This window comes from Pezoporus occidentalis, unplaced genomic scaffold, assembly GCF_034315485.1.
Source record: "Pezoporus occidentalis ecotype Australia unplaced genomic scaffold, CSIRO_AGI_Poc_V1 ctg71, whole genome shotgun sequence".
Taxonomy (NCBI): domain Eukaryota; kingdom Metazoa; phylum Chordata; class Aves; order Psittaciformes; family Psittacidae; genus Pezoporus; species Pezoporus occidentalis.
Genome location: NW_026916062.1, coordinates 2,941,815 through 2,966,385, shown reverse-complemented (window position 1 = coordinate 2,966,385; position 24,571 = coordinate 2,941,815). Strand labels below are relative to the sequence as shown.

The 24,571-nt window shown below is 36.7% G+C and overlaps 1 protein-coding gene across 1 annotated transcript in view; it reads left to right on the top strand.

The window, feature by feature from the left end:
- GABRG1 (gamma-aminobutyric acid type A receptor subunit gamma1) overlaps positions 1–22,116 on the top strand; it is a 60,667-nt gene extending 38,551 nt beyond the window's left edge. Inside the window, exons 4-9 of the mRNA XM_062642397.1 lie at positions 8,078–8,298; positions 10,939–11,021; positions 12,323–12,460; positions 12,576–12,728; positions 15,847–16,058; positions 20,906–22,116. Of these exons, the coding sequence (XP_062498381.1) occupies positions 8,078–8,298; positions 10,939–11,021; positions 12,323–12,460; positions 12,576–12,728; positions 15,847–16,058; positions 20,906–21,184 (1,086 nt within the window). The 3' untranslated portion in view covers positions 21,185–22,116. The remainder of the gene's footprint in view (positions 1–8,077; positions 8,299–10,938; positions 11,022–12,322; positions 12,461–12,575; positions 12,729–15,846; positions 16,059–20,905) is intronic.
- Positions 22,117–24,571: the final 2,455 nt, after the last annotated feature.

The following is a 24,571-nucleotide window of genomic DNA, read 5'->3' as shown; positions in this document are numbered from 1 at the left end:
GTGCCAATTGCCTTCTCCTTTGTGTGTCTGCTTTTGTCCAATTTGAAATACGGCCTTGTGTCACTCATATCTGTTCATAGGTATTTAGTTAGCTCAGTATGGCTAAATCACAGCTTTAGATCTTCCCAAATTTTACCCCTTCCACACAGTTGATGAGGGTAATCACTAGTCCCTGTGTCATTGAGGCCTGAAATCTAAAAATTTTCTATGATGTGATGGATCTTAGAACCAGGTCTTGTAGTGCTGCAAATTGTGAGTGCAGAGGACTTTTATCTATATTTATTTTTTAATCCATCACATGAAATCCCTTTTCCAGACTCCCATTGTTATGCTAACATATTTTTGTAACTTTTCAGTTGCACCCTTGCTCCGTTTGTGCTGTGTAGTGATGTCCTACAGAGAGAATCTTCCACTGTTTCAACTGAGTCATTATTGCTCAGGTGGTTCTTCAGTCTCCTCTTTCACCAGGCCTCACACATAAACAGTTTCCTATCACTTTCAAGGCACTTCAAAGCCTATCCTCAACCATTTATTCCTATCCCCCCACCCCACCCCAAGAGGTCATTTGCTATCTCAGATCTCATTAGTTTCTGCTTGCATTCTTTCAACTTTTCATACTGCTTTCTCCCAAGCTGCCCTTTATGGTTGAAAGAAACTCTCTATAAATGCCTGTAAAGCTGTTTCATTGTTTCTCATAACTTTTTTTTTCTTTTTTTCTTCTTTCTGTGGAGGTTGCAAAATATCACAAACAATTAAGCTTTTGTTGTGCTAAAATCCCTACCTGTAATTCTGACTGGGTTCTTTGTTTCATGTTTCTTATGCCTCTGTTGTCTTTCTGAATCTTGTCTTTTATGTTAAATTCAAACCTCCTTGCAGAGGATGTGTATCCTGCATAAGCAGCATTGAGTGCCTGCACAATTCAGTTGTGATCTGAGACGGTCTAAACAAAAAATGATGTTAACAGAACTGCCATATAGCACTTCACCAAGAAGGTAAAGGTATTGAGTGGTTCTAAAGTTAACTCACCAGTCCTTCACTCCTGCTTTTTCCCCGCAAACTGCATAGACTGCTTGGCTGCTCTGTCATACAGTTTATTGTTACTTCTGATGCCTGAATAACCTATCCAAATACTTTGTCTGCTTCTACTGTGGTTGTCTCCCTTGTATCTGCAGCTGAGACAAGCTACACTTAGTTCTTTGTCTTGTACCTCTTTATGTCGAATACATTATAACTATTTTGAGGAACATTACACACCTGTTCTTTGTTATTAAATCCTAGTCTGTCTGTCTATATGGTAATTTGTGATGCTGCATTCCACATCCAGGAACGATCCTGTTGGCCTAGATTTGAATTGCCTTTTGGGAAAAAAGGCAGGGAATGTACTTTAATTGTTATGATAACTTGTAACAGCTTGTTGTGATAGAAACTGTCCTTGGCAATGGCTTCTAGCATATGGGTTTTCATTGCCTCCTTTGCTGCTGTACTCCAGAGGAAAGCTGCTGTTGTTCACTTGCCTTTATGATGGCTAGTGCCAGGATCTGTGTGACATTGCAAAATGTCATTCTCTGATAAAAGCTGGACTGCAGAAACAGGATTTTTCTCTTCATAGTGCATGCTGTGGGAAGTTCACTTTACAAAGCAGGGTTTCTGGATGCCCTTTTTGCAGCAGCACCTCCAAGCTGTTTAGCAAAGAGCCAGACCTACTCCTGGGAAAAGTGTTACCCTTACTCCCTTTTAATAGGGGTTACAGCACTGACAAAATAGCTATTAAGAAAAGCCATGTGCTTTTTCTAGTAAGTGAATGTAACTTCCCTGCCTGTTGATCTTGGCCTTCATTATTTTTATACTGTTGTTTTATGATTTGAAATTTCATCTAGTCTTATATAGTTGAGGTGGTTATTTCAACCCCTGTGGAGAACGCACATCTAAATCACTTCTTGTTGGACTGTTTTGGAGTGTCATTCAATGGCATGCAGTAAGTACTGCATAAGATTTCACCTTTTGAGTAATAGTAATGTCTCTATTGTAGAGGGTTATCCCCACAAACGGTGACACCGTTGAGGCCAGTTAAGTAAATAGAAGCTCTTTTAGGAAGTTCTTAACAGTTGTTGGTGCTCTTCCATCTCCAGTGTAGCAGGTGACTGATATTTGGAGTTGTATGACTGCCTCATCAGAAAGCTAAACTGATAGTTGTGCTGTTTTTCATGTAGGATGATATATCTTTCAGGAGTTGCAAGGTAGAAACAAAACCCAGATAAATCTTCTTGCCATCAGTATTGATGTTTGGAAGCATAGCAGGAAAACCATGGAAATAAAGAGACCAAACAGTAACTGTGCAGTTAATCTTTCTTTAAAAAACATTGCACCATACTGAATGCTCAGGTATTGTATTTGAGACTTGATAGCTTACTTATAAAAGGAAATTGTAGAAAACCATGTATGCTTGAGTAATGTGCAGCTTTGTCACTGGTGTTGTAGAGCAGTTTTGACTGCCTGAGTCTCTCTAGTTACAAGAAAGTAGATTTAGCTGCTTGAATTTAGAAAGTGCACTTAATGCAGCTGATAAATCACTATTCACAATCTCAAAGCCAAACCCTTAATCCATACCAGTATTCACTCCTGGGTTTTAAATATATGTGTATGCATTTATGTCTGATTTTTTCTTTTGTTCTGAGTTTTCTGGTTCTTTCTGTAGTTTAATGTTTCTTTATGAGTGGCAGTAGCTGAAATAGTCAATTTTCAGTTGAAAAGCAAACCAAAACTTTTTGTATAATTTTTGCAGTGGGAATGTATATAGATTATATATATATATATATATCGTCTACTTCCTCTCCTGATGTTCATTTCAAATGGCCAAAATCTATGCTGATGAAATAAAAGCAGAGATTTTGCTGAAGTGCTTTACTTACTTTTCTAGCTAATCTTTTCATTATTGGCAGGATTTTAATTATGGTTTGTAATCTACAAAGTATTGAGATAAATCTTGCTAAGGCAAAATTTTATTCATATTGTTTGCATCTGTCACTTTGCATGTTCAAAATAAGGACTGGATAAGCACAGATACAAAATTATGATGTGAAAAGTGATCGGATTTTTTTTCTGAATTGTGACTATCTAGGTCTCACTGTACTCCCTCACCTTCTGTGGATATGATTTGCTATATTTCCACTTAACCCTGTGCGTACATTCTCCAGTGTGATTACCTGTACGGTTATAACAATCTGACTGGTTAAAAGGTTCTGGGAGTACGTGCTGTGCACTTCTGTTCAGTGTATTTCCTGCAGCCCCCTCTTCCACAGCTGTAGTATCAATAATGCAGTATTACACTGAGTTCCAGTTTAATGAATTTAAAAAAGCTGGATAGAATGAAGAAACATGGGGAAAATACCTTGAAGCTGAATAAGATGAACTCACATCACACTTGGTAATTCTAAGTTCAGGGGCTCCCTGTGAAACAGATTTCTGAATCAGCTTGTTGCACTCTTGAAAATTCTGTGTGCCCTTCAGGTGAAATTTTGAATCTGGGAGAAAAGCTGTGGTGGGTTTCTGAGTAAAGATAAAATGACAGGAGTAAGATTTTATTATTTTTTTATCTGAAATTCACTGGTAATCAACTGTATTGCAGGCCTGTGGTTTAAAAACACAGTTTTTGAGTTCCGAGTCTGGTTTTGGGACTTTCCATTGCTTTTATGTCTGGCCCCAGGAAACTAGGCCACTCTCTTCCTGTTCTCAAACAAAATGTGTTGTAGCTATCGTAATCCAGCTGACAATTTAGCTATGTATTGCTTGACTTCTCCACACTTTTCACTGTGGAATATCAAATCAGTTGTGAGACTGCTAGACAAAATATCCAAGTAAAATGTTTTTTCTGCTTTGTGATTTTTTCCCATCCTTATTGATATTATGTTGGAATTTGTGGGAGGTGGGTTACACTGAGAGACAATCATGTAGGATGATATCTGCCTCCCTTTCTTTAACGGCTTGCCGATAAACCTAATCCACTGTCCCATTTTTGTGTCTAATTGAACTATGCATGACAGTGAGACTGATATTGAGGATTCCATTTATTCCCATACAGTAGCTGTTTATACTTTATTTGAAGTAATTGCTTTTATTTATTAAATGATTTTCTCTCAGACTGTGCACCTGCTTGTCAATACTCAGTTTGTTCACTCCCTGGCCCTTTAATGGTAATCTCTGATTAGTCAGTGTGTTCCCAGCCTTTGGAGTTTGTTATGATCTTTTAGAGGGGAAAAAAGATGGAGGAGGATTGCAGTTATCTGTAAATAATTAGGCAGGTGGGCTTTTTATGCAAGCTGTGCAAAAAAGAGGTCAGTGATCTAATCAAATGCCAAATATGAGCTAACGTGTGCCATGATCATTGAACCCTGTAAGGCTAAATATAAATAAGTATGCATTTTGCTGTTACTGTGACTAACACAGCCATAGACTGATTTCATTTTGTTCTGCATGGCTATTTTATCATTAGTTTCATTTGAAAGAGAGAATAGTAAACTAATTTTTATGGTTACACAGTGACATTAAATGGTGAGATTTATGAAAAACTAACAGAAGTAGTGATAAGTATATTAATTTTTATTTTTTCTTTTGTAAGCAGGAAAAACAAAATAATTGCTCAGAAAGATCTGTTATAACAAAAGAATATTGTCTAAATCTGGCTGCTGTTGTGCTTGCTCATACAGTGTCTAAAGCAAGCTAGGGCTTTTATTCATTTCATTTTGGAAACAAAGTACTCCTAGAAGACAGAGTGATTTTCTTTTTCCTAACCTAATTTTCAACAAATTTTAGGGATCTGTATTTCCTGTTCTTAAAATGAAATATGAAATATTTTTCAGGAGATGCAAATTTAAGAGACTATAACGTATGAATCCATAAAATCTGAACATTTAGGAGCCATTCAAAACTGGATTTTCAGAAAGAATCCAACTTTCCTGATTATTCTTCTAGCATAGTTTCCTTTTCAGGTTATTGCTCTCAAACTTCTTTACTGTCACAGCTGCATGCTGCCAAACTCTTAGTTGTCTGATCATCCTGTATATTTGCCTGTGCTTGGTGACTGATAAGTACCTATGCTACCTGTCCTTTTCTGGAGGGAAACTAGTGTTCAGAAAGGAGGCTAATATACATTTGAGTTCCTTTTTCATATGCCTTGCACTTCTACAATATGACTACACGTATGTGCTTGGACATTATGCTAAAGTTCACTTGAGTGGAAGATAGCAGATACAATGGGTTGAAAATGTGATCCTATGTAAGATGCGTTGTGTGAAGAATATATGCAGCCTCAGGATGTATTATGGACCCTCAAAGTCGGAGAGGTCTTCGGGAGGCATAGGACAAATAGATCTGCTGAAGAAGTAGGTAGTAATGTCCACCAAGACAGATACTGCAAGTGAATAAAGTGTTCTGGGGGGGGGAAACCAGGGAGCACTGACTCTGAGTCCTGCTGAAGTTGGGGGTGAGCTGCTGCTACCACCCATTGCCAGACTGCAAGTTCACATATATCAGGTGAGATGAGTAGGAGGATTTATGCCTTTGGTTGGCTGATTCCTGAGGGAGAGGAAGATGGCTGAGTGCTGAAGTGTAAGCTTTCAAATGGAGGACCGCCCTCTGCAGGTATGTGACAATAGGCTAGCAACTGGATCTGTTGTTATACATGCAGCAAGATACTTGGAAAAATGTAGTTACTAATTTTATGATGTTAAACTATTATGTATTAGTTTATTTTTAACAGTTGTAAATGTATCTTGAAGAATTTTAACACAGTTTCTTTTTTCTTTTCCTTTTTTTTTTTTCATCTTTTCAAAAAAGTTCCTTAACTCCTGTAAAGCATGTTATGATAAAAACTTGCATGTTTAATGCTGAAAGGTAAGAGAAGTGTCTGGGTCTGCTGAGACTATTCCTTTGCTTTGTGTTCAAATAATCCATGAGCTCCTCTTCCTTTTTTATCTTAATTTATTAGGGTGGTTGGTATTCTATGGCAGCCTGAGTCTTCTTGCTCTGGGTGAATTTGACTGTAACGACACTTTGATAAATTTCTCCTCAGACAATGCACTGCTACTGTGAAGTGGTTGCCTAGAGTAGCACCTTCAAACTCAGTCAGTCTGCACTTTTTATACATGTGGTCGTGTCTGCTGATTTCACTCACTGACTTCTTTTTTTTCCTCCTATTTGTACTGTAAAGGCAACACATAAATCTTTGTTCAATCTGTTCCATTTAAGCCTATTAAAATACTTCTCTGTTGCACTGCCTTGGGCTCTCCTTTACACTACAGCAAGGCAAGTTTTCTTTACGGTTATAACCACTATAGAAGAGCACAGAAAACTGAATTTTAAAATTAAATAGGCCCTTGGTTTTCAGGGTGTCTTGAATGTCATTTACAGAAGTAAAATAATGAAGGACTTGTTTTGACCTGCAGAATCTTCCCCTGATTAACAGTGCCTCTCAAGGAATAAGCAGAGTTTTACAGTGAAGTCATCTCTAAAATGCATTTTTTATTTGTCCCTTTATTCCTTCTGTCCCTTCACTGTTTGTTTGCCTCATACACTAGTTATTCATAACCTTTGAGAGTCACTGAGTTATCACAGTCCAGGGGGTAATTCATCTCCCATACACCACAGAGCAAGGGCAAGCCTCCCTCTTGCATATCTGTTTCTTGATCCTTCCAGTTCTTCTCCCACCTGGAGAGGCTGGAGGATTGAGAGATTTAGGTTGCCCTAGAATATCTGCCTTTCGCACTTCTCAAGGATGAAGTGCCAAATTTCACAAACTTTCCTGCAAGACGGGTGGTATCAGTTGCAGAAACAAGTGAGGAGCCTGTAACTCACACAGTTGGCTGCTGTGAAATTAAAATGAACAAAACTGAACAATCCAAGCAGGAAAGCCTTCCACTTTTATTTTATTTGAAAACAAAATTTACTGTCTGCACTGCACATTTTTTTTACTAACTAAGTAAACTAGTAGTGACCCCATTGGCTCAAGCAGGAGTTTGAACCAGTCTCCTTCTCTGTTCTGTCTGTCCACTCGTGTAACTGAGAAGTGAACAACCAACACCCAATGTCTAAGTCTGGTCTCCAGCTCTTTTTTGTCCTGTAGAAGAGCTGCTGAGTTGTTCACTGGAGCATAGGGCAGTTGTTCACTGCCCCTCATAGGGCAGCCATGAAGGAAAGACCACATCTGCCATCAACCAGAGAGACTTGCCCTTAAGATCAGAGTCCTGATCTGGAGCTGTGACAAATACAACGGAGAAGAGGCTGCTACTTTGCTCCTTTGGAGTGCAGGAACTGGATTGTTTGAAAAACAGTATTTCATTGCATCTGTAATAGTTATCTCCCTCAAGTTTTACTGTGTCAAGTATTGTCTTGTTAAAAGGCTGTGGGCTTTCCATTATTTATTTATTTATTTATTTGCCTTTCTTCTCTGGCCGTAAGTCTACTGAGAAAATGGAAAAAAAAAAACTTTCTTCAGGCTTTAATAAGTAAAGTGTAACTACTTTAGAAATTTCCTTCCTGATTATGATTATATATACTTTTGTGTGTATGTAGGTATGTAGGTAAGTAAATGAGGCAGATGGTAACAGATAGTTCTGCGAACTGTGATGTTTACTTCCTGCATATTCATGAATTTTTCAAAATCTGAAATTTCTTTAAGGATCTTAAATTCCATATTGTACAGTTTGGGGGGGGGGGGAATATAGTTTATTTTGTTTGCTTCTTAGAGTTGTAGAATCACTGTCTTAACAAACATAGCCTAGCCCTGAAGTATTAAGGGTGCCCTTACATTTATGTCTAGGGCTTCCAGAGGTGGTTGCACTGTGCAGGAACCAAGTTACAGCAAGCTCCGATCAAGTCTCCTTTAACTAATCAGTGTGCATCTAGGGACAGAAAGTTGTGTGTGTCTTTCATCAGCCTCTAATTTCTTGATTTGGTGTTACGGGCTGCTGTAATACAAAAGAGAATAGAAGAAGAGACCTCGAATTTACGTATGAATTAAAAATTGTTGGCTTGCAGACTTTGGTAAATATATACTTTCATGTGGTTGTTTCTCTGTTTTCAGGAATACACTATAGACATAATTTTTGCCCAGACTTGGTATGACAGTCGTCTAAAATTTAACAGCTCAATGAAGGTGCTTATGCTTAATAGCAATATGGTTGGAAAAATTTGGATTCCAGACACTTTCTTCCGGAACTCAAGGAAATCTGATGCTCACTGGATTACAACTCCAAATCGTTTGCTTCGAATCTGGAGTGATGGAAGAGTATTATACACTCTAAGGTGGGTTTTTACTAACTGGGGAGAAAAAAAATAAAACTCTTATGACCAAGAATATGGAAATAATGAATATGGATCAAATCCTTAGTATCTCTTTTGTTATGGACTGCAGGAATTTGCAAGGAGTTTACGAAAGGAGAAAATGAAAATATTTGATCATGAAAAACCTGAAATTTGTAGTATTGAAACATATTGTGTAGAAAATTGGGTAAAGAGAATTGAAGAGGTTAGCAAATTTTGATCTCATTTAGGCAAGATTAAAAGAAGATATTACATAGCATGTGGCACTGTGGTGGTCTGTCACTAACATATTGCAGATCTAGCAATAAATTGTTTTGCAGACTTTCTATTCTAAATAGTTCAGTATCTAATTTTCACCAAATTATATTCTGTAAGCAAAATATGAAATGCTTCAGATAATAAAACTCATAAGACATTTGATTAAAGCTAAAGCCCCAGTCCTGCATATGCTTTTTAATATGTTTTCCCTTGCAAGCTATTAAAATCAACAAATCTGTTCATCTAAATCAGGCATAAGCAAACATGTTGATAATAATTCTTTCTAGTAAATGGGAGATCTTGGGCTGGCTTTAAGTTTTGTGTCACTTTTCAAACAGTTCTTGAAAGACTGCAGTCTACAGAAAGCATTTTAGGGTCATCTCTCAATTCTGAGTATGCCTAAAAAATGTTGCTATAGATTAGGAGCTGATCAGGAAGCAGTCCATGCAGAGGGTGCTCTAAATCTGATTCTGCTCTTGAGAGTTTGCTTATTTAAAACAAAAAGTAGCACCCTTTAATTACTTTTCAGTCATTTATGCTGTTTTCATAAGCAAGCTAGTTGTGTTGTATGAACAATTTATAGAAGTCTTCTCTATCGGAAGCAGGAAGAATAAGAATGTTTTAAAAGGATTCTCCTCACTGAATTTTTTCTTAGTGTGCTTCATTTCAGAGTATACAAATATACCTGAAGAGCACTTTTTAAACAGTTTATTATACTGGTGTTTATAAAAATCTCTAGAGAGCCTCTTTGTTAACATGCTAATGTGTTTTTTTCCTTTTGTAGCTGACATACTTGGACTTTACTTTTCCATTGCCCATTCAGTTTCAGTGTACAATTTCTTTTAAATGGGGTCTAAGTAACACAAAGAAAAAAACGCAACCAAAAAAAAGCCAAACCAAAAATCCCTAGTGAGCTTTCCCAGAGCAATAGGTTAGAATTAATGTTCTATAGTGTGAGCTATGAAGTGCAGTGAGCTAGTAATAGGCTAGCAGAGCAGGTATTCATCCAGTACTGCAGCATGCAAACATCTGTATAGGTGAGGATATGGCCTGAATTTGGCCTCAGGTAGAATAACATTGAGAGTTTCATATGTTGGTTATTGAAGGAACAATAATAGGATCTGACAGTGTTCCAGGTTCATGGGCTCCCCTGTACCATGGCCTATCCATTGCATCCATTAATCCAGTGATTCCAAATCTAGTTGTGTTGCTTTTAATAAAAGTCTGGTTTTGTTTTCTTTAAGCATTTGACTATCCAAAGATTGAAAATGGAAAACAAAGGTAATAAATGTAGTAAAAAAATACTGCAGTTTGAAAAGTATCTTCAGAGGAATGCAACTCTTTTACCTAGAAATGGAGGGATGTTTGCCAACCTCTCATCCCCCTTATAAACCTCTCTCTTGGTCAAGACAAATTTCTAGGAAGGTCTAGTGACACTTTGTGTAGAGTAACTACTTTGTTCACAAACTTCTAGAGCTTTCTGGCACCGTGTGGCACAATCTTCCTCTCCCCATCCCTTTTTGTTCAGTATGTAAGTATTGCATACAGTCAAGTATGTAAGTATTATATTAATTTTCAAAGTTGATTTTGGAAGACATTCTGACTTTCTTCACAGTGTTACCAACAGGAGGTATTTTAAATACAAAGAAAGCAGTTTGGAGTCTAGCCCCTTACTCTAGCTTCCTAGTGAAAGTTAGCAGAACTGGGTTTTGCATTGGTTGCTTGGAAGCTCTTCAGAAATCTGTGATGGTATTTTCAAAAGTAGCAAGTGATTCAGTTGATACCATTACAGTCCTAAATTACTTCTAAAACATATATTAGTTGCATGAATGCAACTAACTACTTGATGCCTTAGACATTAAATGAGTGGAAATACGGAAGTCTGCTCTTTCATATCCAAGCTACTGCCTTTGCCACAAATATAGAACAAGGCCAAGAATGTCCTCACTTTCTATCTGCCTGATACAATGTTGCCAAATGCAGTTTGACTTGAAAATGCATTCTTCAGAAAATTCATTTTTTTTCCGTCATAAACTTCCCTTTCTTGCCCTGCCTTCAGTCCCTCCCTATTTTATCCCCTATTTCTGGTAGGCAGCTGAAGGATTCCCCCAAATCAACTGAATTTTTTTTTAAATGGCTTGAAATGGCAATTGAAACAATGCTTGTCCTCACGTTGTATATCATGATAGTTTTTGTTCTTTGGCAGTGATGCTGGATGCTTTTGCAGATACACAATTGGCTATGTGTAACATTCATTAATTGACAAAACTGATTTCTGTGCATGTGCTTTACTATCTAGTCTGGAGTGTCTGGATGCTTGAATGTAATCTTTTTTCTTTTTTCTTTTTTTCCCTTTTTAATTAGGCTGACAATTAATGCTGAATGTTATCTTCAGCTTCATAACTTTCCTATGGATGAACACTCCTGCCCACTGGAGTTTTCAAGCTGTAGGTGGTAAAATACATTTTTGTTGGGTTTGGGTTGTTTTTTTTTTTTCTCCTTTAAATTCAGGCATTAAATTTCCTTAAATCCCAGCAAGAGAGCAAGGGTTAACTTTTTAAAGCCTTGTAGTGAAGAAAAGAACTGACCTATTTTATTTCTTTTTCATTAGATTTATTGCATTATTTAGTGCATTATTAAATGCAGTAATGAATGAGTTGAATTTCAAGCATTTCATTTAGGTGCAACTTTAAAAATAATCTTATTGCTTAAGAGTCTGATGCAGTGCCCATTCCAGTTAATGAAAATCTATTGCCCTGGAAGAACTTTATTTTTTATGCCTGCCAGACTTGCCAGCTTTGAATTAGTTCCATGTGGTATACTTAAAAGGAAAAATAAGATCTGTCTTCTTCAACTTTTTCCTGTAAATGCTTAATCAGTATAAGAAGTCCTTTCAGTGGGACTTACTTATGTGAGCAAGAAACACAACTTTCAGGATTAATTTCTTTAGTATACACTATATTAAAAAAAAAATTAAATCTAAGGGGATTGTGTTATTACTGGCAAAAGAAACCCAAACCGCCTGAAGACAGCTAAACGACTTATTCCTAAATGTGAAACCTAATAGGCAATGAAATCAAACTTCAGTGATTCTTTTTAAATTAATGTTTTCATTTAATACTTTCTTCTTGAGTGCTTCCGGCTAAATGAGCTTTGGTAGCTCCATTGATTAAGTAGTTGTGCAACACAAGCTAGTCTCCCTTAATTTCATTTCTGCCTTTCTACAAGGTAATGTGGGGTAACACGCGAGGCATGTGAAAATCAAGAAGGTTACACTTCCTTAAAGCTGAAGTACTGGATAGTGAATCAGGCCACAGACATCCATTGTGAGAGTAATAGACAAAGAATAAACATTAGTAGGACTTTTATAAACATATGTACTCAAGCTCTTTGTGGTCTTTTAATGATAATGTATATTATATTTGTGTATTAATTCATAGTGATGAATCTGAGCCAGTTTTTCTATCTGAGTTCTAGAATATCATCTAGATACTTACTAAATGTTTGTATTTACATAGTTTTTGATTGATCATATATTTCTAGCTAGGCTTAGTACTGAGGCTAGATGTTTTGTGGTTAAATTTTACATGTATCAGGTGGACTGTATATTGGCTTTCTGTCTGATCCACTTTATGTATAGCCCTGTTTTTTAAACAGTTTAAAAAGTTTATAAACAGCTTCAGAGATTACAAAATATGTGTTGGTATACACTGTAGCTGAATGCTTGATTTGCTCTGTTTTATCCTAGATGGATATCCCAGAAATGAAATTGAATACAAATGGAAGAAAACCTCCGTTGAAGTGGCGGATCCAAAATACTGGAGATTGTATCAGTTTGCATTTGTAGGGTTACGAAATACAACTGAAATTTCTCATACTTTGTCTGGTAAGGCAGAATGTTAAATGTTATTTCACGTAATATGTGTGTAAAAGAAGACTAACAGATGAAGATAGAACTGAAAACCATTCTCAGTTTCATGTATTTTTTTTCTAATTTATAGGTGATTATATTATTATGACAATCTTCTTTGATCTCAGCAGACGTATGGGGTATTTTACTATTCAGACGTACATTCCTTGTATACTCACAGTTGTTCTTTCATGGGTGTCATTTTGGATCAATAAGGATGCAGTTCCTGCAAGAACTTCTCTCGGTAAGAACATACTTTTTCAACCTCTAAGGGTCTGGCACTCCCCAGGAATACAAACCTGCAGCAGGGAATAAATTGAACACAGTTTATTCCCCTTCACATTGTGACCATTGGCCACCCTTTCTCTTGAATTGCAGGATTAAGAGTAGAAGGATCCTGCTGTGGTTGCACCATAGGGCTTAAGGAGGGAGTGTTGAGAATGGAAATCTGGAAATCCTGAACCAAGCCTTGTGGATGTGGTGGTGCTCATACAAATACATTTTCCTCTCCTTTGTGTTCTTTTTATCATCTCTAGGGACTTGCAATATGGCAATCATTAGTCTGACAAGTATGATTGAACTTCACTTAGCATCATGGAGCAAAGGATGTCATTGCTACACAAGCATTAACCATGAAGGTTTTGTTTTTTTTTTTTTAACTTTTTTTTTCTTTTTGGTTGGGTTTTTTTGTTTGTTTGTTTGTCAGGGGGTTTTTTGGTGGTGTTCCTGTTGTTTTTTTTTTTTTTTTAATAACAGAAATGTTTCAGTTGTTCTTCTAAGCCCAGGGTAGAACTGAAAATTTGCAACCAAAGTTGCACTTCAAGCAGTTAAGCATGTAACTCAAACTTGAATCACTGCCCTGCTTTTAATACAGATAGCAATGAAGTGTGTTGCAAGTTCTGATACAGAGATAATTCTGTGTTAGTGTCATCTGGCATGTTTAACATGGTACCAGTCTCCTATGTTTGACTTGAGGATCCATGTGCTGCCTTGAAGAAGAGTTGTACTCCCCACATAAAGAATGCTAGACAGTGTGTGGAGTGCAAGGACGCACAATTACAACTTTGAGCTTAGAAGTGATAGGTGTTTTTCGTAAAACTGGTGATGGTGGTATGACCTGTTCTGGGAGAAAGATCAAGAGCTGAGAGTGTGTCTTAGAAAGTGAGAAATGTGTGTTACTTTTTCTCATCAGCTTATAGGATTGTGAAAACACCATTCCCACTTATTAGGAACATTCCCTATCAGAAGAGTGTGTCCAGGTTTTAACTCCCTGACTTTCCCACTGAAACTGGACCACTTGCAGTCAAGCCTGCAAGATTAACTAGTCAAGCAAGAAAGTAAGCAAAATAGTTCAGTAGCCTAATGAAAAGGTAAGGGGAAAAAATCGGAGTCTTGGTTCTTTATGCTCTTTAAAAGTACTGCAAAGTTTAGCGAAAAGAGCCTAAGGTCTTGCGTAAGTAAGTCGAAACAATAAAAAAAAATAGTTTCAAATCTTAGTTTTTCAATTTATTATAAGATTTCTTTGACTAATCACTGGACATCACTGTGTACCATCTGGAAAGACACTAGCTATAACAGGAAAAATTGTATTGGTATTCTGTGAGTTCTGTATCCAGTTTACTCTTTCTACAGAGGTTTGTGTTTTGGTTGTTTTGGTTTTTTTTTTTTTTCAGTGCCACAAGCTTTGCAAATTTGCCTTTAATCTCATGGTTAAGAGAGTTTTCATGCTCCCCCTTCAGCAGTAGTAACCTTTATCTATTTGAAATGTACTACAAATGTTTGCAATATTGTATTTGCAGCTCCCTGCAGTTAACTCTGAGCTCCTATTGTATGAACATGCAGAAGCCATTGTTTGACAGATTACAGGATGACTTTTCTCACATGCAAATGTTCTGGTGGAGAAGAGAATACCAGACAAAGCAATTTTATGGGAAATAATGACAAATTAAGACAAGAAAGCCAAAACTAAGCATGGTCTGTTATGGCAAACAGTTGTGATGCTGAGGTCCTTGTGACAGCCCTCTGTGTGCCTTTTGAATAGCAGAGAGGACTGGGAAAATCCAGGTGTCCTTTTGTCTTCTCTGAACAGAGGTCAGTCAGGGGAATGCTGTGTGTGACTTCTTGCCTGGAGGCTGTGCTGGGGTCTGGTATGCTGAAAAGGCTTGGGCCTTTTTCTTCCATTTATGTTGAAAGATACTGGCAGTTTGTGGTTTCCCAAAGCAAAAGCTTTGAGACAGTTAAAGGTATTTAAATGTTTAACTAAGTGGAGAAATGCCTAATTGATTTTCAAAAGCATCTAGTGGGAGCCAAGCACTTTTAGAAAACTCTGGGGTTATCTGTTTGCCCTTTTAGGCACATGATTTCATTGGGAAATCTGTTGTAAAATCCCCACTGCTTTCTTGCTGTGGTATCAGTCCATCGCGACCCCGATTCCATGCTTTGATTGAAATGCCACAGACAGCCTTAGACTGGTGTAACCCATTTTTTGCAATAAGTCTGTGCATGTAAATAATGAATTATTTCTGTGTCCAAGTATTGCTTTCTGAAGGAAAGGTCACATCTTAATTTTTGGGACTACTGTGAAAAAGGCTTTGCTTCTCTCTGAAGCATCAAATATAAGAAAAAGTGTTAACACCTTCTAAATGTTAAACCAGTGAAGAAGAGTGGTATAGTTGAGATTCTGAACACATCTCTATTAAGGCCAGCTTCTTCTTTTAATTAACTTGTATGTAAGTGAATGAAGGGAAATGTTTTCTATTACTTAAGACACAGTATTGAAAAAATACCTAGTAACATTAAGAATGAGACTGGAAAGGCCAGGAAGGTCATCTAGTTTGATCTGCAACATGTCAGAAGCAAACAGTTGAAAGTGTTATTCCTTTTACTTGTATTTTCTGGAAGTTTGAAATCATTGATAAATAATACATCTTTTTCTGAATGTGTCCTTTTGTACATTTTAATCTTTCAAGAACCAAAAGACTTTTTTGTATTAATAAAATTTGTGTGCTTATTTGTACCTGTTTGTCTATTGTATTTGTTTTATGTGCGCATTCTTTAACAGATTTATGACATTACACAAACTGTCTCAGTGTCATTGTTTAATGAGTCCATTTGGAAAACAGGAGGGATTTAAACTGAAGGTGAGATGTGCTACCTTCTGTATGATCCCATGGTGGCTGCTGGATCCATATGGATGACTTCTTGCAATAGCACTGTTGTGTTTGGCAGTGACCCCTGCTGTGGCTCAGTTATTGTATTAATGAATTAAGGGACAATTTGAGGACTTTTGTTACAATATAATTGGATCACTTATACACTTCCCTCTTCCGGTCTTTTTTTTTCTTTCTTTCTTTCTCAAACAGGCATTACAACAGTGCTGACCATGACAACACTGAGTACAATTGCAAGGAAGTCACTCCCAAAGGTTTCCTACGTGACAGCAATGGACCTTTTTGTTTCAGTTTGCTTCATTTTTGTGTTTGCTGCCTTGATGGAGTATGGCACACTGCATTACTTCACCAGCAACAGAAAAGGAGACAAGGGAAAAGAAAAGAAGACAAAGTCTAAGCCATCAGTAAGTTTAAACAAACAAAGAAAAAAAAATTACAGAATGCTGTTTACTGTGGCACTAAGTTTGAGGGACTGTTCTTAAATAAAACGGCTAATGTTCAAACATAATTAACACTTTTTTTTGGTCTTTTTTTTACAGTTGGTAGATTGTGCTAATTTTGTGTAAATACTAATAATGAACAAAGGTTTTGGATCATTCTGCTCATAAGCCTAAGTTAGAGAGTGGTTTGCTATAATATTCTGTGCTTCCATGCCCAGGCCCCTATTAATCTTCCCATGAGGTGTGTGCCTATGGAGACAGTTCTGTCTAGCACATTGCTTCTGAAAACAGCACCTGAGAGAGAACCATAGATAAGACAGTAGCAGTAGAGGTAATGTAAATGGACTGGAGGTGTGACGATTTGTTTGGATTCACATCATGTAACTTGGTTCTTACCTTGCTAGCTTTTCAACATAAAAAATGCTTATTACTGGTCAGTATTCTGACACCCTTCCACTTAAGAAATCTACCTTAACTCCATTTTTTTTTGTTTTTTTTCTCCTCTTTCACTTCCGTATTTCTTTCTGGTGAAATGAACGTTCTGCTTTTACAGGTTGATGTTTGAATCCCTACATATCTCAGGAATAAGTATTATTACAAGTATAATGTATACAAGTATATATATTTTAAGAAGCCTTCTGTTCATGTCATAAGAACACTGAAACTTCCAAGACTCTATTGTTGGAAGTCAGGTCAAATATTTAAAGCTAATCTTTAATAAAATATTGAGGTAAAAGTGTTAAATAGCTTATTCATTCAAACACTAGTCTTAATATCTGAGGCTTGATTGTAGTCATCTTTTGGAGAAAATAAGAAGGACAATATTATAAAGCCTCCTTCCAGATAATTTCATCAAAGGAAGCTGAAGAATAGCTGAATCATAATATCAGTTGTCTTTTCTGACTGAAGGCTGTGTAAGATGAAAGAGAAATTAAAATTAAATTAGAGAAGCCCGGATACAGAAATGGAGAAATCCTGTTGCAGCCCATATTCCTTCTGCAACTAGGGTCAAAAAGCACAGGTGCACCAATTTTGAGCAGCAGTTCTGTGGGAGACTATCTTATGGGGGCACTGCAGGGCTGCTATGGCTTAATACCAGCAAAATCAGAGCCCTTGTGTTTAATATGATGAGCTGGTTTGAGTGGATCACATGTCTTTGCAGCCAGGCTAGTGGTGAAGGTTTAATATTGCCCTGTGCAACCTTGATCAAGCATCACTGTGATCCTCAGGGAATCCAACACAGCTACAATAACAGGAAAATGGAAACCTCAAACTTCCCTGTTAGTGGTAGAAGCGAATGTGGGCACAATGGAAGGCATACTGAGCAATGAAGGTAACAGATAACAGAGACTGTAGAAATTTGGGGAACTTCCAGTGTTAGCACAGCAGATTCAATTTTAGGTTGCTGTTGCAATGAGGTCTCAACAACACTTAGGGAAGAGGAAGCTGAAAAAAGCCTGCTCTTAGCATGCGCAACAAGGAGAAAGGAGGGGAGAAAATACTACTTATTCAAACCAAGGAGCTATTAAAGATCAGCTGCTGGCAGATCAAAAGCCGTTGAACTGGTTTGCAAGTATACTCTACTGAATGGAGTAACAAGCCTTTCCAGAATCTCTTCATATATCAGCTGTTTATGCAACAATCTACCAAATGCCTTGAGATTTTCAGTGCATGTCACAATTTAAAATATAAGAAAATGGGGAGATAGCAATTATGACACCTGTTGACTAAGATTAAAATTAGCAATATAATATTCCAAACACTGGTTGTGGTTTAGTGTCGTCTTAAAGCGTGCTTGTTGTTTTCAAGTAGTTGAAAACCAGCTATATTTTCACACAGAATTCTTTAAACATGCTTCACCATAAGACCATACTGGGTAAGAGATTACTCTAAAAACCAGAGCAATTAATAGATGCAAGGATTCTCATTTTATAAATAGGGATTTTTTGGTGATATTTTGTAAAAAGCTATAAAATTTTTGTTCTAACTAGAGCAATTAAAGAAGCCATCTGATTAATTCATGGGAAGTCATACAACTACAAATCCTTTTTTTTTTTTTTTTCCCTTTTGTCAAAGACATCTATTCATTCTTTTTCTCTTGTAGTTATGGGTATGTAACTCAAAAATCCAATTTAATTAAAATAGTTTAATTCCTCCTGAGAAGTTCTCATTTACTGGTGTTTTTTCCCTTGGAAAACTTGCCTTGCATTGGTTGTCTGTTTCTATTGCAAAATGCAATAAAGGCTTATTATTCCATGATCTGATAGCAATAAGGTGCAATAAATGATCTATGAAAAAATTGTGAGATTTCACAAATGATTACAGCAGTTTAATCTTACAAAGTATGTGCTGGCATAATTCAAGAAAGGTAGTAGGAACTGGTTTATGTAAATCCACATTAGTAAGGATAATGAGTTTGGGCAGGAAAGATTAAACTTAATTAGTTGCGGATTTTGTTCTGATCATCATTTCACTTGAAGTGAATGCATCACCTGTGCTGTAATTCAACAGATGATGGCTTTCTTTTGTACATCTGTTAGTGTTAATGCAGAATAATTTGGGTTTGGTCCTATCAAATGTATTATAAATGCTTCTTACTCTATGTGGAATTTTATCTACAATATTAGTAGACATGTACATGAACAATCAGCATGTACTACTGTATCTGTATCTACATCTTTGTTGCTTTTTTTTTTTTTCCTAAGTCTCTGCAAATTGATACAGGTCATTTTCTTGTGAGGTTTTGGTGTTTTTTCCCCTTTCTCCTCACATTGTCCCTTTCTTGCACATTTTCTATATTCCCTGGAAGTGGTTAGGCCTATAAGATGGCACTATCTTTCTGCCTCTCTCAGGCTACCTCTTCAAACCTGTAATGTAGTAGCCAGCTTTGGTCTGTGCTGGTGACATGAGCATTTAAAAGCAGTACTGTTATTTTTCCTCCTTTTATGGTGTTTCTGAATTGGGGATTCCTGTTTTACCCCACTAGTAGAAATGAATCATGCTACAAATCTTCCATTAGCAGAACCAGCAGTCAGAAAATTATTGTAAAACCAGAGTAGGCTTTACAATTATAAGCACCTTTTTCCCTACATATCGTCAACAAAAGAATGATTTTGTAAGTAAAAAAAAAATTTGAACTTACTTTTCATATCTTGTAAAAATAAGACCTGTTTGTAATACCTCAAATTAGGATAGAAGCATGTAACTGCTGTTTGTTGTTATTCTCAGTATTTTAGCATAACTGAAAAGAATAATGAGGTTCTTTAGCATGATAATTAGCTCCCTAGGTCATCATGTCTAAAAAGTATTGAAACAGCAGCCTGTGTGAAACTTCCTCTGGTAAAGACACTTATTAAACAAAGCTATTAAAAAATGCTGTGCACTCTGCACTGCTTTAAAACATCATCCCTTGGGACACAGGGTGAAATGTCCCTTCAGCAACAGAATGCCTCCTTAACAATGCATATAGATCTCTGTGCTGGCCAGAGTAATTCCATGGGAGCGTGACAACAAGATTTTAAAATATGACAAGAATTGAAACTATGTGGCTTCATGCTTTTCATATTTTTTCATATTTTTTTCACTCCCTGTCATGTATAATTAAGAGAGATTCTTCTGTACACTTAAATACCTAGCTAGATCTTCTGACTACATCCTTTCCTGCTGCATTTATTCCTAACATGACAAAATATGGAAATGGTAGAAAAGAGAGAAGACAATGTAAGAGTAGTGTTGATGTAAATTCTGTCTTCCATATGAGATTTTGGAAGAGATGCCAAAGGTGGGGGGAGTTCAAAGAAAGAGGATTATGGATTAGTTCAAAAAGGCTATAAGATTTAGAAAGGCAAAAGGGACAGTTAGAGAAATAGAATGTATTTTGAAATATTCAGGAACACAAGCATGAAGAGTGAAGAACTGCAAGGAAACAAAATAGAAAAAGGGAAAAGATGGGCTGTGCTTGTGCAAGTAAAAGGATGGTGAAAAGGCAAAAGTTACAAGAAAGGGAATAGCAAACAATATATGTGCTAGGCCATAAGGCACCCATATTTTTTCTATGAAAATTATTTATGAAACTTAACATCTATTACACCAAGTTTTTACCAGATTGCAAGAAGAGTTATTTTTAAGGAAAGTAAAAGTAAGATTTAAGATCTAAATTAATCAGCTTAGTGACTCAAATGGTGTTCTCCTAAGGATTCTTGTGTCTTAGTTTCTAAAGGCAGGGCATATTGCTTAGGGATTTAACATTAGAGTGTGTTATATAATGTGGCCTGGCCTTGTGTGTCGGTTTCTTAAACTTCACCACTGATGTTGTACTAACCTTATTAGCTGCTTTTTGGTGAAAATGTATCTTCCAGAAACACCTTCACTCTTGTTCAAGACTCCAAATGTTGGGGGAATCATCATTCCTTTGGTACTGATGCTTGTAGCCTGCTTGTAGTCTTGCTTATGACCCAGTTGTCAAACTCTGGCTAACTTCACAATGTTTGTTTGTGTTGTGTAGATGGGATCAGCTAACCCTGTCTGTGTAACTAATTATCCGCTATTCCCAGATCCCAGCACAACCCTGTTTTTACTGTGGCAGCTGAAAAATATATCATGATCATTTGCCTGCAAGAGCTATACAGCAGTTCATAATTCGCAAAGCTCCCTAAACTGCTTAATATCAGAATTTCTGTATAATGTGCTGAAGGTGTTTATATTGGTCTTTGCTAATGGAAAGCCTATGGAGGCTAAGAATAAGGGGAAATAAAAAAAGAAGCAAACCAGCCACCTGCAAAATTATATTTTTCTTTTTTGTTTTTCTTAAGAAAGCACCTGCAATTGCTGTTCGACCTGGATCAACACTAATTCCAATTAATAACATTAATCATCTCCCTGAACGTGATGATGATTATGGATATGAGTGCCTAGAAGGGAAAGACTGTGCTAGCTTCTTTTGTTGTTTTGAAGACTGCCGCACAGGATCTTGGAGAGAAGGAAGAATACACATCCGCATTGCAAAAATTGACTCCTATTCTCGAATATTCTTTCCAACTGCCTTTGCATTGTTCAATCTCGTTTACTGGATTGGCTATCTTTATCTATAAGTTTCAGAGGTTTGACAAACTCAGAAAAAAATTGTGAATTGAACAGTCAGTAACACTTTTCAGTGAGCAGTCAGAGATTAGAGCTGGTCCAAAATGACTCACATTGTTTGGATACTTAAAAAAAAATTTGAAACAATGAGAGGACATATGGTGATGTGGTCTCCCTCTTGTGATCAACTATAGAAATGATATTGGTATTTTGAAGAGAAAATATAAATATCCCTGAGATTTAACTTGCCTGAGCATGTACATATTTTGTCCAGCTCTAACAAAATGCAGAGTCAAGAGGCTATGTTATTTAACTGGACAGTTCTACATAAGCTTTCAATTTTCATTCTAAGTGATAATGCAGATGAATTTTGTAGCATCTCTTACACCTTTACAAAGAAAGCCTTAACAAAATGAGATTAATTATTCTCATCCATTTCATCCATAAGGTGATGATTTTATTAATCCTTGATTTAAAAAGTTGAAATGGAACATTTCTATTTTTTCAACTAGCCATTTGTTCTCTGCAGTATGTTAAAAAGAATGATTAAGTCATAATTAATCACAGTCATATTTATACAGAACACAGCAGAGATTAGAGCAGCGAGAAATGGATATATCACTAAAACCCCAAAGGTAATTCTGAGCTTGTCTTATCCTGACTGTTGGTGTAGGCTTTTGGCTTTCAACCTTAGATTACATGTATGTCTGTGCTCCATCTGCCGTTACTTCTCTGTTGTGATTACCCCAAAGTTTTCCAAGAGGGCTGCAACTTTCAAAAATTCCTAGCCAGCTGACATTGTTTGCTCATTTCATGGAAACCAGAATGAAGTTGGCTGAGATTCTGGCCATTGAGTATAATGCTGTTCACGTTCTCCCCATTCCCTTCTTTGTCTGATTCATACTCAGGGCCAGAGAAAAAGTCATAACTCTACATGTGACAGAGTTTGGAAAACCTGTATCACTGCTGTGGTCGCACAACAGTATTCAAAACCACTGTATTAAATCTCTAGCCCTAGGAGTGTAGTGTGTGACCTGCTTTGCTTTGCATACAGTATGAATTTGTGGATTCTGTTTGTTACTGCATACGCTGCTCCAAAGCCAAAGCCAAACAGTATGAATTTGCTGAGTCTGTATTATAGATTGCCATGTAATTATCTCCTTGATAATTGTTTTTTTCTAATGGAAAAGCTCTGTTGGGGGTGGGGGCAGTTAAATAATCATTATTCATTGATGACCCTTCTCTAAAATGGGACTTACTCCCACCTAAAATTCTAGGACCAGTTCTCCAGCATTTCTGTGGTCAGAGCTTCTGTTCACTTTGGTAGCAGTTCTTCAGTAGCAGCCTTTCTGGACTGACTTCTCTGTGTTGACTGTTGCTGGCTGACAGCATTTAGTATCTCATTTCTATTTTTAAATACATTGTCTTTATTGTGGAAAAGTGCTGTCTTTCCTCCATTCTCAAAAATAAACTGGTCTCAAGTGAGCTTGCAAAAAATCACTGTAAAATTAAGATATGCATTAAGTAAAAGTCAGAATTACACAAAAGACCTTACAGATCTTTAAAGAGGATTAATGGGATTAGCATTTGGCTGTAGGTAAGGATGTTCAGTACCAGAAATACAGACATGATTAATGGCTAATAATAGAAAACGATACACTACCCCCCAATATTTCCTTTAGATGTGCTCCATCTGAATTTCTCAGAAAAGATTAATGTATATTCATATAATAGTTGATACCAAACACAGTAAGATATGATATGCAATACACATGAATACAGATGAAATGTTACTGCAGTGTTCAGTCCCAAAGTGATACAGAATGCAAGACTATATGTGTAGTGATTCTGGAAGAAAGTGTGGCAGAGAAGATCCCATTTTAACACAACCTTTATTTCAGTATTTAGCTGATGAGATATGGCAGTGGTTGAGAATCTGAAATCCTGATGTCGAGGTTTGCTGACGTTATATGTTGTGTGACCTTTCTGAGCACTAACTTCTGACTCTTAGACTGAGCACAGAAGTGTGGCATCATTAACAACACTGAACTACTATAATTTATTGTTTCTTTAGAGTCTCATTTTCAGAAAATATTCAGTACAAAGGAAATGTGTCAATTTTAATTCCATAGTGCAATTTGGTGCTTTTTGACAACATAGTAAGCACATTTCTCTGGGACAGATGAAGGTAGCTCCAGCAGCAGTATGTTGGATGTGTAGTTGAAAAGCAGTCTCCTCACTGTACAGTGCAAGGCCCAGATTTTGTGAGCTCCCGAGTTTCATTAATTCACCTTTAAACAAAAGGAACTTCAAAGAACTTGGCACCTCACAAGAGGAAATACAAATTTTACAGCCTGCTCTCCTCTGGCAGATCTAGTTAGCTTTTTCTGTTCATGTGGTTGTCAGTTGCCAGTCAGCTTCCAGTGACTGGAGAACTGAAAACATCCAGAATTGGCAAGGGATAGATAAAAAATTTTCATCTCTCATTTCTATGAAACAATATAATGGAGTATTAAACCTGTTGAACATTACGGCTGTTTGGCTTATGGATATACTTGCTTCTGTCTGTTGACAAACTTTTCTGTGTACTTCATTTGTTTCTGATGAAATAATTTTAGTTTCCCATAGTACTGTGAGTGCAAGTAGAAATGGGAATATAGTGAACTGTAACATGGCATGTAATAAATGCATTATTTTAGTATCATGTGTTTTCTTTCTAATTGCATGTGAACACTTCAAGAAATCCAAGTGATCAAAAAAAAAAAAAAAGGCAAGAAACAGACTATAATTACTTGGACTAAGATGTTGCAATCCTTTTTCAAACTTACCTGGATAAAAGTTAATTTACTGATAGCTGGGATCACAGTATTTGGAGTCATATTATTCTGACCATTACTGATTAAGCACATGCTTAAACTGATTCCTAATCAGTACTGTAATTAGACCAGAATTCAGAAAAGTATGTGCCTATGTACTGTCATAAAGAGTGATGCTATCCTGAATTGTTGCCATTAACACATGCTTAAGTTGCACTAATTTCAATAATGAGTGTTCAGTATCTCAAATGACTGAACACTAAGGATGTGAGGCAGAGCCTCTTCAGTAAGTTTTCTCACTGAAAGAGAGGGACATAAGACGAGAAATTGCTGTACAGGCAGAGAGGTGGAAAAGTCTGGGGACTCTTTTTTACAGTGCACCTATGTAGGCATCTCCTGAAATATATTTTTCAAAAAAGAGACTTTCCTTGATATTTCTATATTAGTGTTCATCACTTGTCTGGTTTAGTAGTGAGTACAGCTCAGTGTGTTATTTTTGGCAAGGTTTTGTCTGTGATTGTACCTCACTGATCTTCAGTGCATGTCTTCTGTGTCTGAATGAATCTGTTTTATGTAGTGGCA